General features: G+C 36.7%; 1 protein-coding gene across 2 annotated transcripts in view; it reads right to left on the reverse strand.

Annotated features, from left to right (window-relative positions):
- Window positions 1–13,534, reverse strand: part of CHIC2 (cysteine rich hydrophobic domain 2) — a 47,738-nt gene that overhangs the window by 19,471 nt on the left and 14,733 nt on the right. For both annotated transcript variants that reach the window (XM_067736007.1, XM_067736008.1), the window contains exons 2-3: window positions 5,637–5,691; window positions 5,340–5,495 (exon numbers count right to left, since the gene is read on the reverse strand). In XM_067736007.1, the coding sequence (XP_067592108.1) occupies window positions 5,340–5,495; window positions 5,637–5,691 (211 nt within the window). The remainder of the gene's footprint in view (window positions 1–5,339; window positions 5,496–5,636; window positions 5,692–13,534) is intronic.

A 13,534-nucleotide genomic window follows, 5' to 3' on the forward strand; every position in this document is an offset into this window, starting at 1 on the left:
CCACAAACTAGTAGAATAAAACTTACTCAGATGATAAAGGACATCTACAAAACCCTGTCATTAATATGATATGGAATGATGAAAGTGAGAATGCATTCCCCCTAATATCAGGAGCAAGACAAGGACATATGTTCTCACTGCTTCTAATCAGTGTTTTTCTGGAGATTCTAGTCAGTGCAGTTAGAAATAAATAAATTAAATCCAAAGCAAGAAGAAGAAATAATAAAAATAAGAGCAAAAAGCAGTGAAATTGAAAACAGAAAAATAGAGAAAATCAGGTCTAAAGGAGTCCACTCTCATCACTCCTATTCAACATTTTACTGGAAATCCTACTCAGTGAAAAAAGAGAGAAAGAAATAAAAGGTATACAGATTAGAAATCAAGAAATAAAACAACATAGTTATCTATGTAGAAAATCCCATAGAATGTACAAAAACATTCCTGTAATATAATAAGATCACAGGACACAATGTCAATATACAAAAATCAATTGTATTTTTTATGTACTAGCAATGAACAACTGGAAATCAAAAATTTAAAAATACCATTAATAGCACCAAAACCAAAGAAATAAGTACATATAAAGCTAACAAAATATGTGCATGATCTGTATGCTATGCAAAAAAATTACAAAATACTGATGAAAAAGAAATCAAAGAAGACCTAAATAAATAGAGAGGTATGCCACATTAATGGTTTAGAAGACTTGTTGTTAAGATGTCTATTTTCTCCATATTGATCTATAATTTCAATCCATCAAAATCCCAGCATATTTTTTTAGACACAACAATCTGATTCTAAAACATATATGAAAAATGAAAGAAATTAGAATAGCCAAAACAATCCTGAAAAAGAAGAATGAAGTTTGGAAGACTTGCCCTACCTGATTCCACACTTACTATGAAGGTATAAGGTACTAAACTATATATATATATATATATATATATATATATATATACACACACACACACACACACACATATATGTATATATATACACACACACACTAGATACTATATATACATATATATAGATGTATCTTGTATATAGTACTTTATAGTTTTATAGTAGGTACTACAGCACTATAGCATATATATATACTATATACTATACAGCTATAAAATATTATAAATAAGATCACATGGTATTGAAATCAAGATGGACACAAGTCAATAGAACAGAACAGAGTCCAGAAATAGATCCACATATATATGGTTGATTGACTTTTGACAATGTACCCATACAATGGCAATTTAATGGAAAAAGGATAGTCTTTTCAACAAATCACCCTGGAAAACTTGAAGTCATATGCAAAAAATGAACTTTGATCTACTCACACCTGTACAAATACTGACTCAAAATGGGTGATAGACCTAAAAGTAAAATGCAGAAGAGATCACAGGAGAAAAATGTTGTGACCCTAATTTAGGCAAAGAATTCTTAGATATGACACCAAATGCACAATCAATTTTTTTAAAATTAACAAATTGGACTTAAGCAAAATAAAAAACTTTTGCTCTGCCAAAGACATTAAGAGAATGAAAAGACAATTACAGACTGCAAAAATATATTTGCAAGTTATATATCTGACAAGGGATGTCCTTCAATTGGTGAATGGATAAACAAATTGTGATACATCCATACAATAGAATGCTACTCAGCAATAAAAAAGAATAAACTATTGATACATGAAACAAAATAGATGACTCTAAAATGCACTACCTGAATGAAAGAAGCCAGATTCAAGTGGCTATATACGCTGTATACTTCCATTCATACAATATTCTAGAAAAGGCAGAACCATAGGGATAGAGAACAGATCAGTGTTGCCAGGGTTTAAAAACCGAAGAGGGTGTGACTGCAGTGGGACAGAAAAAGGAAGTTTTTTGAAGTGAAAGAACTGTAATGTATCTTGATTGTGGCAGTAGTTACAAAACTCTATCCATTTGTCAAAAATCATAGAACTGTACATCAAAAAGAGAAAATTTTACTGTATATTAAATAATTTTCAAAAATAGGCTAAGGTAATTTTTTTAAAAGGAAAAGGCAGACTTCCCTGGTGGCACAGTGGTTGAGAATCTGCCTGCCAGTGCAGGGGACACAGGTTCAAGCCCTGGTCCAGGAAGATCCCACATGCCCCAGAGAAACTAAGCCCGTGCACTACAACTACTGAGCCTACACTATAGAGCCCGCGAGCCACAACTACTGAGCCCACACACTTAGAGCCCATGCTCTGCAACAAGAGAAGCCACCGCAATGAGAAGTCCGTGCACCACAACGAAGAGGAGCCCCCACTCGCCGCAACTAGAGAAAGCCTAAACACGGCAACAAAGACCCAACGCAGCCAAAAAATAAATAAATTTTAAAAAAAATTAAAAGGAAAAGGCAATTTGGAAGACCTAAAAATAATAACGATAGGACAGATTAAAAGCCAGGTCTCTGGAACATGGCCAGGTCATAAAAAGGATCACTCATTTGGGGATGGGTTTCAAAGACAAGGCAGAAATCTAGTTATTCAAACTATTAAGTAATGTTAGGAAGGTGAAAACGCTAAGCTGCATATGGAGTATGCCTTTGGTCCTGATTTGCCTTAGAGTGAGACAATTCTAACCGTATAAGACGATTCCACATCACAAACGAGGACAAAGCAGAGGTTCAGAGGGGTTCAGAGGCTGGCAATCAGGCTGGGTTTTAGCTTTTATTTATACTAGTACCTCTAAATCAAGGGTTCTTAACATGGAATACCTAGATAGAATTCCAGCAGTCTGTGAAAGTGGACAGAACAAAAATTCATCTTTAATTTCACTAACCTCTAACTGAAATGTAGTATATTTCCTTAGGCTATGAATGCATGCAACTAACTGTGGTAGTTTAAATAGGACCTGTATATTTATCACTCATAGAAATCACAGATTTTTCCTATAACATCATACTACCATGAGTCCCCTGCTATTTTATTTTGCATGCATTAATAAATATTTATAAAGCACACATTTGAGAGGTTTCAGTATTTTGATAACTATGTAATTGGTTTCCTCAATAATCCAATGTATTTGAAAACACATTTAAGATACATTAAACCTTTCCAAACACAAATAAAACATTATTCTAAGAAAGGGTTCATAGGCTTCCTCAGACTATCAAAGGGGTCTATGATAAATAAAAGGTTAAAAATCCCTGCTCCAAATCATCCTGCCCCCATCTTACAAAGCACCCCTTTTTTCAGGGCCTCTAATACTCTTGCATGAAGAGTCCCTCTCTCCAATTATATAGAGAGAATGCATGAAGAGTCCCTCTCTCCAATTATATAACAGTTTAAACCCTCGACAGGGAAATGAACAGTTTTTTAAGCAGTAGTCAAATTTTTTATGCCCACTGGACAGTAGAGTCCATAAAAAATTAAATCATATAAATACAAGAAAGACCTTAAACGTAATAATACACAGTTGAATGAAGTGTACTTTCTGAAACTACAGACTGAAATAACCTAAAAAGTCAATCTACCTTATGTCTCAAATAAGAAGGAATTTAATGAAAGCATCTGAAATATGATCTTCTTACTAAGAATTCATGGAGAAGGGTAGGAAGTTTACTTTTGTTTTCTAAATCCTACACTGTGTGCACATTGCAATGTCTTGTTTACTCATTTAAAAAGTAAAAAACAGAATCTCAAAACCTCAAAAAAATAAAAATAACTAGGTCACAAAGGTTTCTACAGTAATAAAACTCTCTGATTCCTTGGGTTAAATAACAGCAAATGGCCAACCAAGTAAGATATAGCAGTCACTTAAACAATGGAAATGCCCAAACAGTAGGAGGGAGTGAGAGGCTCTAAACTATAAGAGCTACAAATTCAACTGTGGATGCAGGTACAACCATATTTTTTTTTCCTTTTAATCTATGGTAGGAAGATGATCTGGTGAGAACTATGGGGGGGAAAAAAGATATTCTTGGAATATAAAAAAGTAAATATTACAATAGTAATTTTATTATGAAGGCAATATCTACTTCCTATTAATAAAATGCACTAGTTAAATATTTTTCCAGTAGAAATATATATCTTATTATGTAAAACAAAAAAGGACAAATAAAATTTGCTTTTCCATATTTCCTATCATTTGATGACAAAATGAAATGTAGCCACACAAAACTATACAATTTCAATGTAATGGTATTTCATTTTTATACATTTAATTACACAATTTTTTAAAGCTTTTTAACAAAAATATAACACATTCAATCTATACTAATTTGCCTTATCTCTACCCACATCTTGGAAATTTTTTATTATAAGCAGTCAAAATTATTACACTTTAGATCATTTTTTCAGATTACAGGATTATTATGTACTCATCACAGGAAACTTGTAAAATAACAAAAAAATTTTCTTTCAATAAAAAAAGAAAACAGAATTCCCCATAATTTCACCAAATAAAAATAAGCACTATTACCATTTTATTTCTTCCATGGGTACTATCTTACATTTCAGTAATAATGCTATTAATCAACATATATTAGACTCTTGCTCTGAGCTATTCAACTAAAAGTTTTACAAACACTATTTTATTTTATCCTTACAACAGTCCTATTCAAGTAGGGAGGTAAATATTGCCATTTTACAAATATGTCAACTACAGTTTAAAGAGGTTAGGAAGGGACTTTCCTGGTGGCACAGTGGTTAAGAATCCACCTGCCAATGCAGGGGACGTGGGTTCGAGCCCTGGTCCAGGAAGATCCCGCATGCCACAGAGCAACTAAGCCCGTGCGCCACAACTACTGAGCCTGCGCTCTAGAGCCCGTGCGCCACAACTACTGAGCCTGCGCTCTAGAGCCCGCGTGCCACAACTACTGAAGCCTGCCTGCCTAGAGCCCATGCTCTGCAACAAGAGAAAGCCACCACAATGAGAAGCCCGAGCTTCGCAACAAAGAGTAGCCCCCGCTGACCACGACTAGAGAAAGCCTGCACACAGCAACAAAGACCCAATGCAGCAATAAATAAACAAACAAACAAATAAATAAATAGGTTAGGAAACATGCCTAGAAGGTCAGAGATAAGTGGCAGACCTGAACCCAAATTTTCAATTACCACCATGAATGTATACATAGAGAACGCTATATTCTACCCTAACGTAATGTCCTATGTCATAAAAATTATAATTTTCAGATTGCTATTTAACAGCATGTGGACATAACTTAATCACTCCTCTATTGGATCAAATTATTTCTGTATAGTATTCAGAATAGTGTGACGCATTCAATAAAAAAAATAAAAACTAGGTAAATGCAAGATTTGGCTTGTCAACTTCTATATTTAAATTAAAATATATAATTCAACTTACTCTTTTACTGAGGCAAATAACTGGCCACATACTGCAGCCTAGTGTGCAGCAGCAACAAAGGCAGCCACAAAGTAGCCAACGTACATTAACAGGAAGGTTCTTCTTAAGACAACTGTTAACTCTGTTGATGCTGGCTTTAAATTCTTCAGGAGCTACCTAAAGAAAAATTTTAAGAAATAACAACACTGCAGTATTAATGTCAATAAACATGTCTCATTAGCATAAATTTTTCTAATTTGTTAGGAAAAGACTTTAGTTTTGAGGCATACAAATAATACCTAAATAATTGACACTCACTTTTCCAGTTAATGAAGAAGGGAATTCTGATTCAAATTTGTTGCTCAGTCCAAATCTATTTTTTAAAAAAAGAAAAATATGTTATTACATGTCATTGTTGCAACAAATACACCATTTAACTTAATCAAATGTCAAGTAAATAGAGTGCAACTTTATACACAGAATAACAATGGAAGTTTGAGACACACTGTCATCAGCAATTTATGAAATGTAACAAGCAATTTTAGCAGCTGAATCAAAACTTTTATACAAGAGGCTGAGAATATACAAAGACATGACTTCTTTGGAGCTATCTTTGTGAGCCAAATAGTACTGTGGAAAACAACACAACTGTCCAATTCTGTCAAAATTACTAAGATTCTTCCAATTAAGTAACAGGAAGCTAAAATCTCTGCTATTAATTACTCTTTAGGTCAAGAGCATTTTGTTAACTCTCAAAAAAGGGATAACATGTCTAAGAACGCAAATTACATTTTCTGAGATCAGCATATCTACACTGCTATTACAGCTACAGAATGTCAAAAACACCTGGAACAAAACAGCTACTACAACTTTCAAATACCAAGACATTTGCTACACATACCCCCAAAGAAATGAAACCAAGGTAGTGCATTTTAACATCTTTAAGCTTTTAAGTGTCTTTAAAGATCATGAGGATTGACTGGGCACTTGACTATTTCTTTGCATAAGTTAGTGGGAAAGAATAAAACATTCATAGACAACATTGGTAATAGCAGACTGCACCCTGGAAATAAAATTGAGATGCTTACATATGACTTTTAGTGGACCCTGGAGCCAAATTTTTTTTCCGGTTTTATTGAGATATACTTGACATTTAACACTGCATTAATTTAAGGTGTACAACCTAATGATCCGATACATGCATGCATTGTGAAATGATTACCACAGTAAGTTTAGTTCACATCCATCACCTCACTGTTATATTTTTTTTTTCCTGTGAAGAAAATGCTTAAAATTCACTCTCTTAGCAACACTTGAATACACAATACTGCATCTTGGGTAGCTGGCACTGGTAAGAGGGATCCCCTAAGATATTCTGTATGAAACAGCTGGCCAGGTCAAGGGTTTCTAACTCAACCATCAGTGGAGCTAGAGAGAGAAATCAAATAAGGTAGGCTGTGTGCAGTCAATAAGGAGTGGTGGAGACCAGCCAAGCAGAGGTATACAATTTGTGTGTGTGTGAATGTAATGAGTCAGATCCAGCTGATTACTGTCACACTAGAATGCAGGCCCACCTTTGACAGGTTGTATTTTTCTTCTTCTAAGAGGAGATGGAAAACCAGATTTCTCTGCAAAATTTCCCACCTTTATAATACTGTGCAAGTCAATCACAACACTTCTGTGGGTCAGGTTGTCGTTTGCATCATGATCTAGACTTCCTTACAACATGTAGATGGTGGCATCTGAGACCATTCTGTCATCATCTTAAAGTACTTTCAAAAATTACTTAATAGCAGCACTGAAATAACATCAATATGTCTTTGTAAACAATGAATACTATTTATGAAAAAAGTTTTGACCCTAAACGTAAATTGGCAACCATTAGTGTTTACTATAATTCTGGCATTGGTGATATTCTCTTTCTAAGACTCTGAGCTAAACCTGTTTTTTCTGTGGGGGCCTCAGAGCAATGTGGTTCTACTTGAAAATGCCCCTACAGATAACTCACCTACAACTGTAAAGGCCCTAGCATGAGGAAGAGGTATGCAGTACTCGCTGACAGTTTTATGAGGTCTCTAGATAATGGACTCCCTTTTCATCTATTTGCCTTAGAGGAGATACCATTCAACAAATGTTTATAGAATACTGGACCTTCTAGATTATACACTTCCATCTCTTGTGTTATCTCCCTTGGTCTGAAGATCTTCTCCTTCAAGCAACAGGTTTCATTTCAACCATGTTTATTATTGCAATTAACCATCTCCTTCCAACCGGTCCTCAAATTTTTTTAGAAAAGCAACAACCAGATACCTCCAAGTCTCCTAAAGATAAGTATCTTCCTCTTCCACCTTCAGCCATTAAATATTTGGAACAGATTATTTTATCAAATACCTATATTTGCCAGTAATATGCTAATTTAGAGGGAGCAATCCAGTATGAGTATAAACCTTAATTTCCTTTCTCTTCCAAGCCTGGATACTTCCTTATAATAAGGCTGAGTGTTGATGCTTTGCCCAGGGAGCACTACCAGCTAATTGCCCTGCTGTTCCTGCAAGCCAGGGCTCCTTGTAAGTCAGGCTAGTAGTTATTCTTCTGAGTAAGAACTAGCAGTTCCAAGGACATTCTTTAGGCACTGTCCTCTTCAGTCATAATTTTGTTGTGTCTTAACAACAGACAGTAATCCTTTCTCTTTCTTCATCTCACCCCCAAAAGAATGACATGGTTCACAATAGATGGGAGTGCTTAGCTTTGCCACCAGCCTTCCCTTCTTCCCTCCTTTCTTCCTTCCTTTATTTATTTATGGCTGCATTGGGTCTTCGTTGCTGTGCGGGGGCTTTCTTGAGTTGCGGCGAGCGGGGGATACTCTTTGTTGCGGTGCGAGGGCGTCTCACTGCAGTGGCTTCTCTTGTTGCGGAGCATGGGCTCTAGGTGTGCGGGCTTCAGTACTTGTGGCTCGCGGGCTCTAGAGCACAGCCTCAGTAGTTGTGGCGCACGGGCTCAGCTGCTCCACGGCACATGGGCTCTTCCCGGACCAGGGCTCAAACCTGTGTCCCCTGCATTGGCAGGTGGATTCTTAACCACTGCGCCACCAAGGAAGCCCCATTTCCCCTCACTTTTCTTTCCCACCTGCTTAACAAGAATACCTGTAAAGAGGGGCAAGAAGATGCTGCTGTTGAAGGCCTTGGAGTCTCCCCAGGCCACAGGAGTGAACCCCAACTGCAATCTGCTTTCGCTTTAAAAATGTTTAAAGACTGGGGCTTCCCTGGTGGCGCAGTGGTTGAGAGTCCGTCTGCCGATGCAGGGGACATGGGTTCGTGCCCCAGTCCGGGAAGATCCCATGTGCCGCGGAGCGGCTGGGCCCGTGAGCCATGGCCGCTGAGTCTGCGCGTCCGGAGCCTGTGCTCCGCAACGGGAGAGGCCACAGCAGTGAGAGGCCCCGCAAAAAAAAAAAAAAAAAATGTTTAAAGACATTTAATATTCAAATCAAGTACTTCATGATTATAGGCAGATTGAGCCATGATACCCAGGCATCCTTTCCTCATTTCCATTTGGAATATAGTACTCTACTATATTCAAACATTTGGGTGAACAAGGGGTGTTCAAACATTTGGTGTCTGGACTTCTTTGGTCTCTTAAATCCTTGAGGACCTCAGTGAGCTTAAGCTTATGTGATTTAGATTTATCACTATTTCAGATTATACATTAGAACTGAGACATCCAAAACACTTAAAATTTTTATTCATAAATGAGCCCAAAATGCTCATTTTTACGCTAACAAAAATAATGTTTTTATGAGAAATATTTTTCAAAACAAAAAACTTTAGTGAGATTTTCTCACATCTCTTTAATGTCACACAATGGAAGACACTGAATTCTCACATCTCTTTCTGCATTCAATCTGTAGTGATATGCTCTTTTGATTAATGTTTATAAAGAAAATTGAGTTTCACCAGATATGTAGTTGGAAAATTGTATATATTCTTTGATACTATAACAAAACTTGTAAGTGCTACCTTATTAAGGATTTCTTGTAAGGAGGAAACAAGCTTTATCAATGAACTTTGAATACTCTGTTCAATTAAAATCCATTGTATATCTTGCATTTTAAATGGATTTTTTTTTTCTTACCCATACCTGATTTTATAACTTCATATATTTGTCCCTTGGAAAATACTGGTAGATTGAGTTATGCAGATTTCCAAATGTTGACACACTTCATTGTGTGATATCAGAATCATTACATTCATTAACATGACCACTGATCTCATCCTAAGTATTGAGAAGCTGTCAAGCTCACAGAGGCAGATGTAAGTTTTCCCAAATTCCAATTTTCATCTGAAAGCTGGAATTATTGACAACAAATGCTATCAGCTGTTTTACTTGAAGTGATAGTCTTGCTTTACTTAAAAAAAATAAATAAGAGGCTGAATGATAACCAACAAAACAAAACAAAAAAGGTTAGCTTGAGCTACCACCTATACCTTAAAACTAACTTCAAAGCATATTATTTTAATATATAGAATGGATAAACAACAAGGTCCTACTGTATAGCAAAGGGAATTATATTCAATATCCTGTGATAAACCACAATGGAAAAAATATGAAGAAGAATGTATATATATGTATAACTGAATCTCTTTGCTGTATAGCAGAAATTAACAAAACATTGTAAATCAACTATACTTCAATAAAATAAATTTTTTAAAAAATAGATGACTTTTTTTCCTAGCTTTGAATGTTACTAATGGAGATAGGCAATGGCTGTGGATTTTAATAGGTGTCCTTGATATGCATAAGCAATAAAAGCAGGAGAAGGAAAAATACAGGGAAAAGTTGGAAAGGGGAAGTAGAAGGAAAGAGGGAGAGAAGAAATGAAGAAGAAAGTGAGGGTTGGCAAAGTGCTACCAACAACTGTCTTATTTACCATTCAATACCTATTAACTGTCAGTCCATTAGATGCCTGAAAAATGTAGACATGTGCTACATCTACATCTATCCCTATGAAAGACCTTGTCCTTAATCACTCTTAAAATACGGCTTTAGAAGTGATAAACGATGTAAACTATTTTCGAAGAATGACATATATGACAAGAAGATAAAACACATTAAACAACCTATTTTACCTATTACAAGTTTACAAGTCTACTAGTACTTGGAGAAAAAGAGAAATTCATTCAAATCAAACTATTGAGCACCTTCTATGTAACATTTTATGATCACAAAGTCCTACAACAGAAGGCTTATATAGCTTTAAAAAAATTTTTTTAAGAAAGCAAGCATGGGACTTCCCTGGCAGTCCAGTGGTTAAGACTCCGCGCTCCCAATGCAGGGGGCACGGGTTCAATCCTTGGTCAGGGAATTAGGATCCCGCATGCCGCACAGTGCGGCAAAAAAAAAAAAAAAAAAAAAAACAAGAAAAAGAAAGGAAGCAAGCAGGTAAGAGGCCAATTTTTACTTTTTTTTTTTTTTTTTTTGCGGGATCATAGTTTGCCGACCGGGGACTGAACCTGGGCCCTCAGCAGTGAAAGTGCAGAGTGCTAACCACTGGACCGCCAGGGAATTCCCCCAATTTTTACTTTTATATAAATTGAGGTAATTTTCAAAGCTCTTACACCTGGTAAAGCTCGGCAAAGGGACTGCAACTTTACACCTAAATCTAAATGGAATCTTGAAATAGGCTTGTTTTACTCACTTACTTCCATTTCACTGTCGCCTCGTTCCTAAATCTATAGCCAAAATTCAAAGAGTAAACTCATCTGTTACCCTGCACTCTCATCTTCATCTAATTCAGAACTTCCCTTTCCTGATAGATTCTTCCCCTTCCAAACCTCTTTTAATATTTAACTTTGGAACCCCTGATCTATTGATCTGCTACTTGGATACCTATTTATATCTTCTCTTTAACCAAAAATCCTGTTGAAATGACACTCTTTCCTTAGAAATTCTCAACTATAGCTCATTCCCTGGAGTTCATCTTCCAGACTCCATCTTCCATGTCCTCATAATACTTGACTATATTCTCTCTTGCACAGTCCTTATCATATCTCATTATAATTATGTCATAAGCCTAACTCCCTACTCTGATAGTCAATGAGTTGGTTATAGGTAGGCACGATATCTTAATAATCTTTATATCCTAAATGTCTGGTCCAATGCCTGATAAATATTCATGAAATATTTGCTAAATAATTTCCAAGCAAGAAGAAATGTCTACATTCCACTACCTCCTCATTGCAAAATTCCACACCACTGCTCTCTCTTCCTCTGATACACATGATTTCCACATGTTCCAAGCCCAACCGTCATTTTCAGCCTTCCAGGTCGCTCCCTCTGTGTTGGGGGTCCCCAAGGCCACCCTCAGGTTTGATGATTCACTAGGAGGACTCACAGGACTCAGCATACAGTCCTGTGAGTATAAATCTATACTCACAGCTAGATTTACTACAGCAAAAGGATACAAAGCAAAATCAGCAATGGGATAAGGCATATGGGGTGAAATCCAGAGGAAACCAGAAGCAAGCGTGCAAGAGTCTCTTCTCCGTGAAGAACACAGGATGTGCTTAATTCCTCCTGCAACTAGTTTTCACAACATGTGTATAATGTTGTCTACCAGGAAAGGTCATTAGAGAGTCAGTGCCAAAGCTTTTACCATGGACTAGTCACGTAGGCCCCCTCTACTTAGCATGTACCAAAATTCCAGACTCCCAGAAGGAAAGCAGGTGTTCAGTATACACCATACTGTTTGTACAAACAGTTTAGGCACAGTGAGCCATTCTTATCAATTCTGGGCATACTGGGAATGCTTCCAAAGTCCAAGTTCTCAGACAACCAACCAAAAGCTGACACAGCAAGCAAGGCTTTTTAAGGATAGCAGTCTCAAGTCTGCTGTGCTCTTTTTGGCACAACTTCACACTCTCTAATGACACAGACATTCACATCACAGTTTTTTCTTTCTACAAGAACTCTTGTCTTCATCCCAAATAATTCAGTACTCAGCACCAAAACCTAAATGATTAACTGACCTCATCTACTCTGAGGAAATTCACCTCTATTTAATTCAGCAACCCACACCATCATCTGGAACTGTATCACCTCTGAAATTCTGAACTGTAAATTTCTCCTCTTACCACTACCATCAATCATTTCATTTCTCCCACCCTTATCAAATTTGCTTTTTTGTCTCTGGTTGTAACCTACTCCTTACCACTCCTCCTTGCTTTTCTACTCCAAATCTGCTCCCTATGACTCCACTTCCTCCTTTATCTGCCAGAACTACACAATCAATCCTTTAACCATACTCCAACAAAACCCTTTATTTTCTGCACCTCTAGAGTGTCCCTTGTCCATCCAATTTAATTGAAATGTTTACTTTCTTCACCTCAATTCCCACTGCCTGGAGCTACAATAGAAAAAAATCATACAAATTATTTCTAACTTCAGTTAGATTAATGCTATAGCAATTCATTCCTAATCAACTCCCTTTTCCATACTTCACAATTGCTCCTCTATGTGCTCAGCCTTTTCCTCCCAACCCACTTTTTTGCAGATAACCATGGTTCCTCCAACCAGAGGAAAAAAGATCAAGAACATAAACTGCTATGCCTTCTCTCCCTTTCATTTTTAGATTTACCTATGTTTTCAGTATCTTTACCATCTTTCTCAATGGAGGCAAACTAATCATTTGCTCCTGGTTGCATCTCCTTCAGTCTCCTCTGCAATCCACTCGTTTCTCCCTCTCTCTGGCTCCTTACACATAGCTTACAATCCTGCATAAGTCTACCCAGCCTGAGATCTGAACCCCTATTTTCTTCTCTCTCAAGGTATGATGGCATCCATCTCTTCTCCTTCCTCATCCGGTGTCTTGAAAGAGTCTTCCACATTCACCTCTTTATCTCACCTCCCATTCATTATTCAAACCACTACAATCCAGGGTTTAATTCACATTTCTTTACAGATGAGACTGCTCTCAACAGAACAGCTGAAAACACTCTCTTCAGTGAGTCCCACTTCATATAGCATGCTTTCTCCTAGCAAAGAGCTTGAGTACCAGAGTGGCAAGTCTTTTACTTGTTATCGGCTACAGCAAATACCTCCTTTGCTGTGCCAACCAAACAATACTGTCAGATAAAGTTTTAACAAAACCATCCTTTTTTATTAAATGGATAAGAAAAGCCACACACTTCATGTTTGTTAATATAACTACAAAATATCATCTT

The sequence above is a fragment of the Pseudorca crassidens genome, chromosome 4 (assembly GCF_039906515.1).
Source record: "Pseudorca crassidens isolate mPseCra1 chromosome 4, mPseCra1.hap1, whole genome shotgun sequence".
NCBI classification, from domain to species: Eukaryota; Metazoa; Chordata; class Mammalia; order Artiodactyla; family Delphinidae; genus Pseudorca; species Pseudorca crassidens.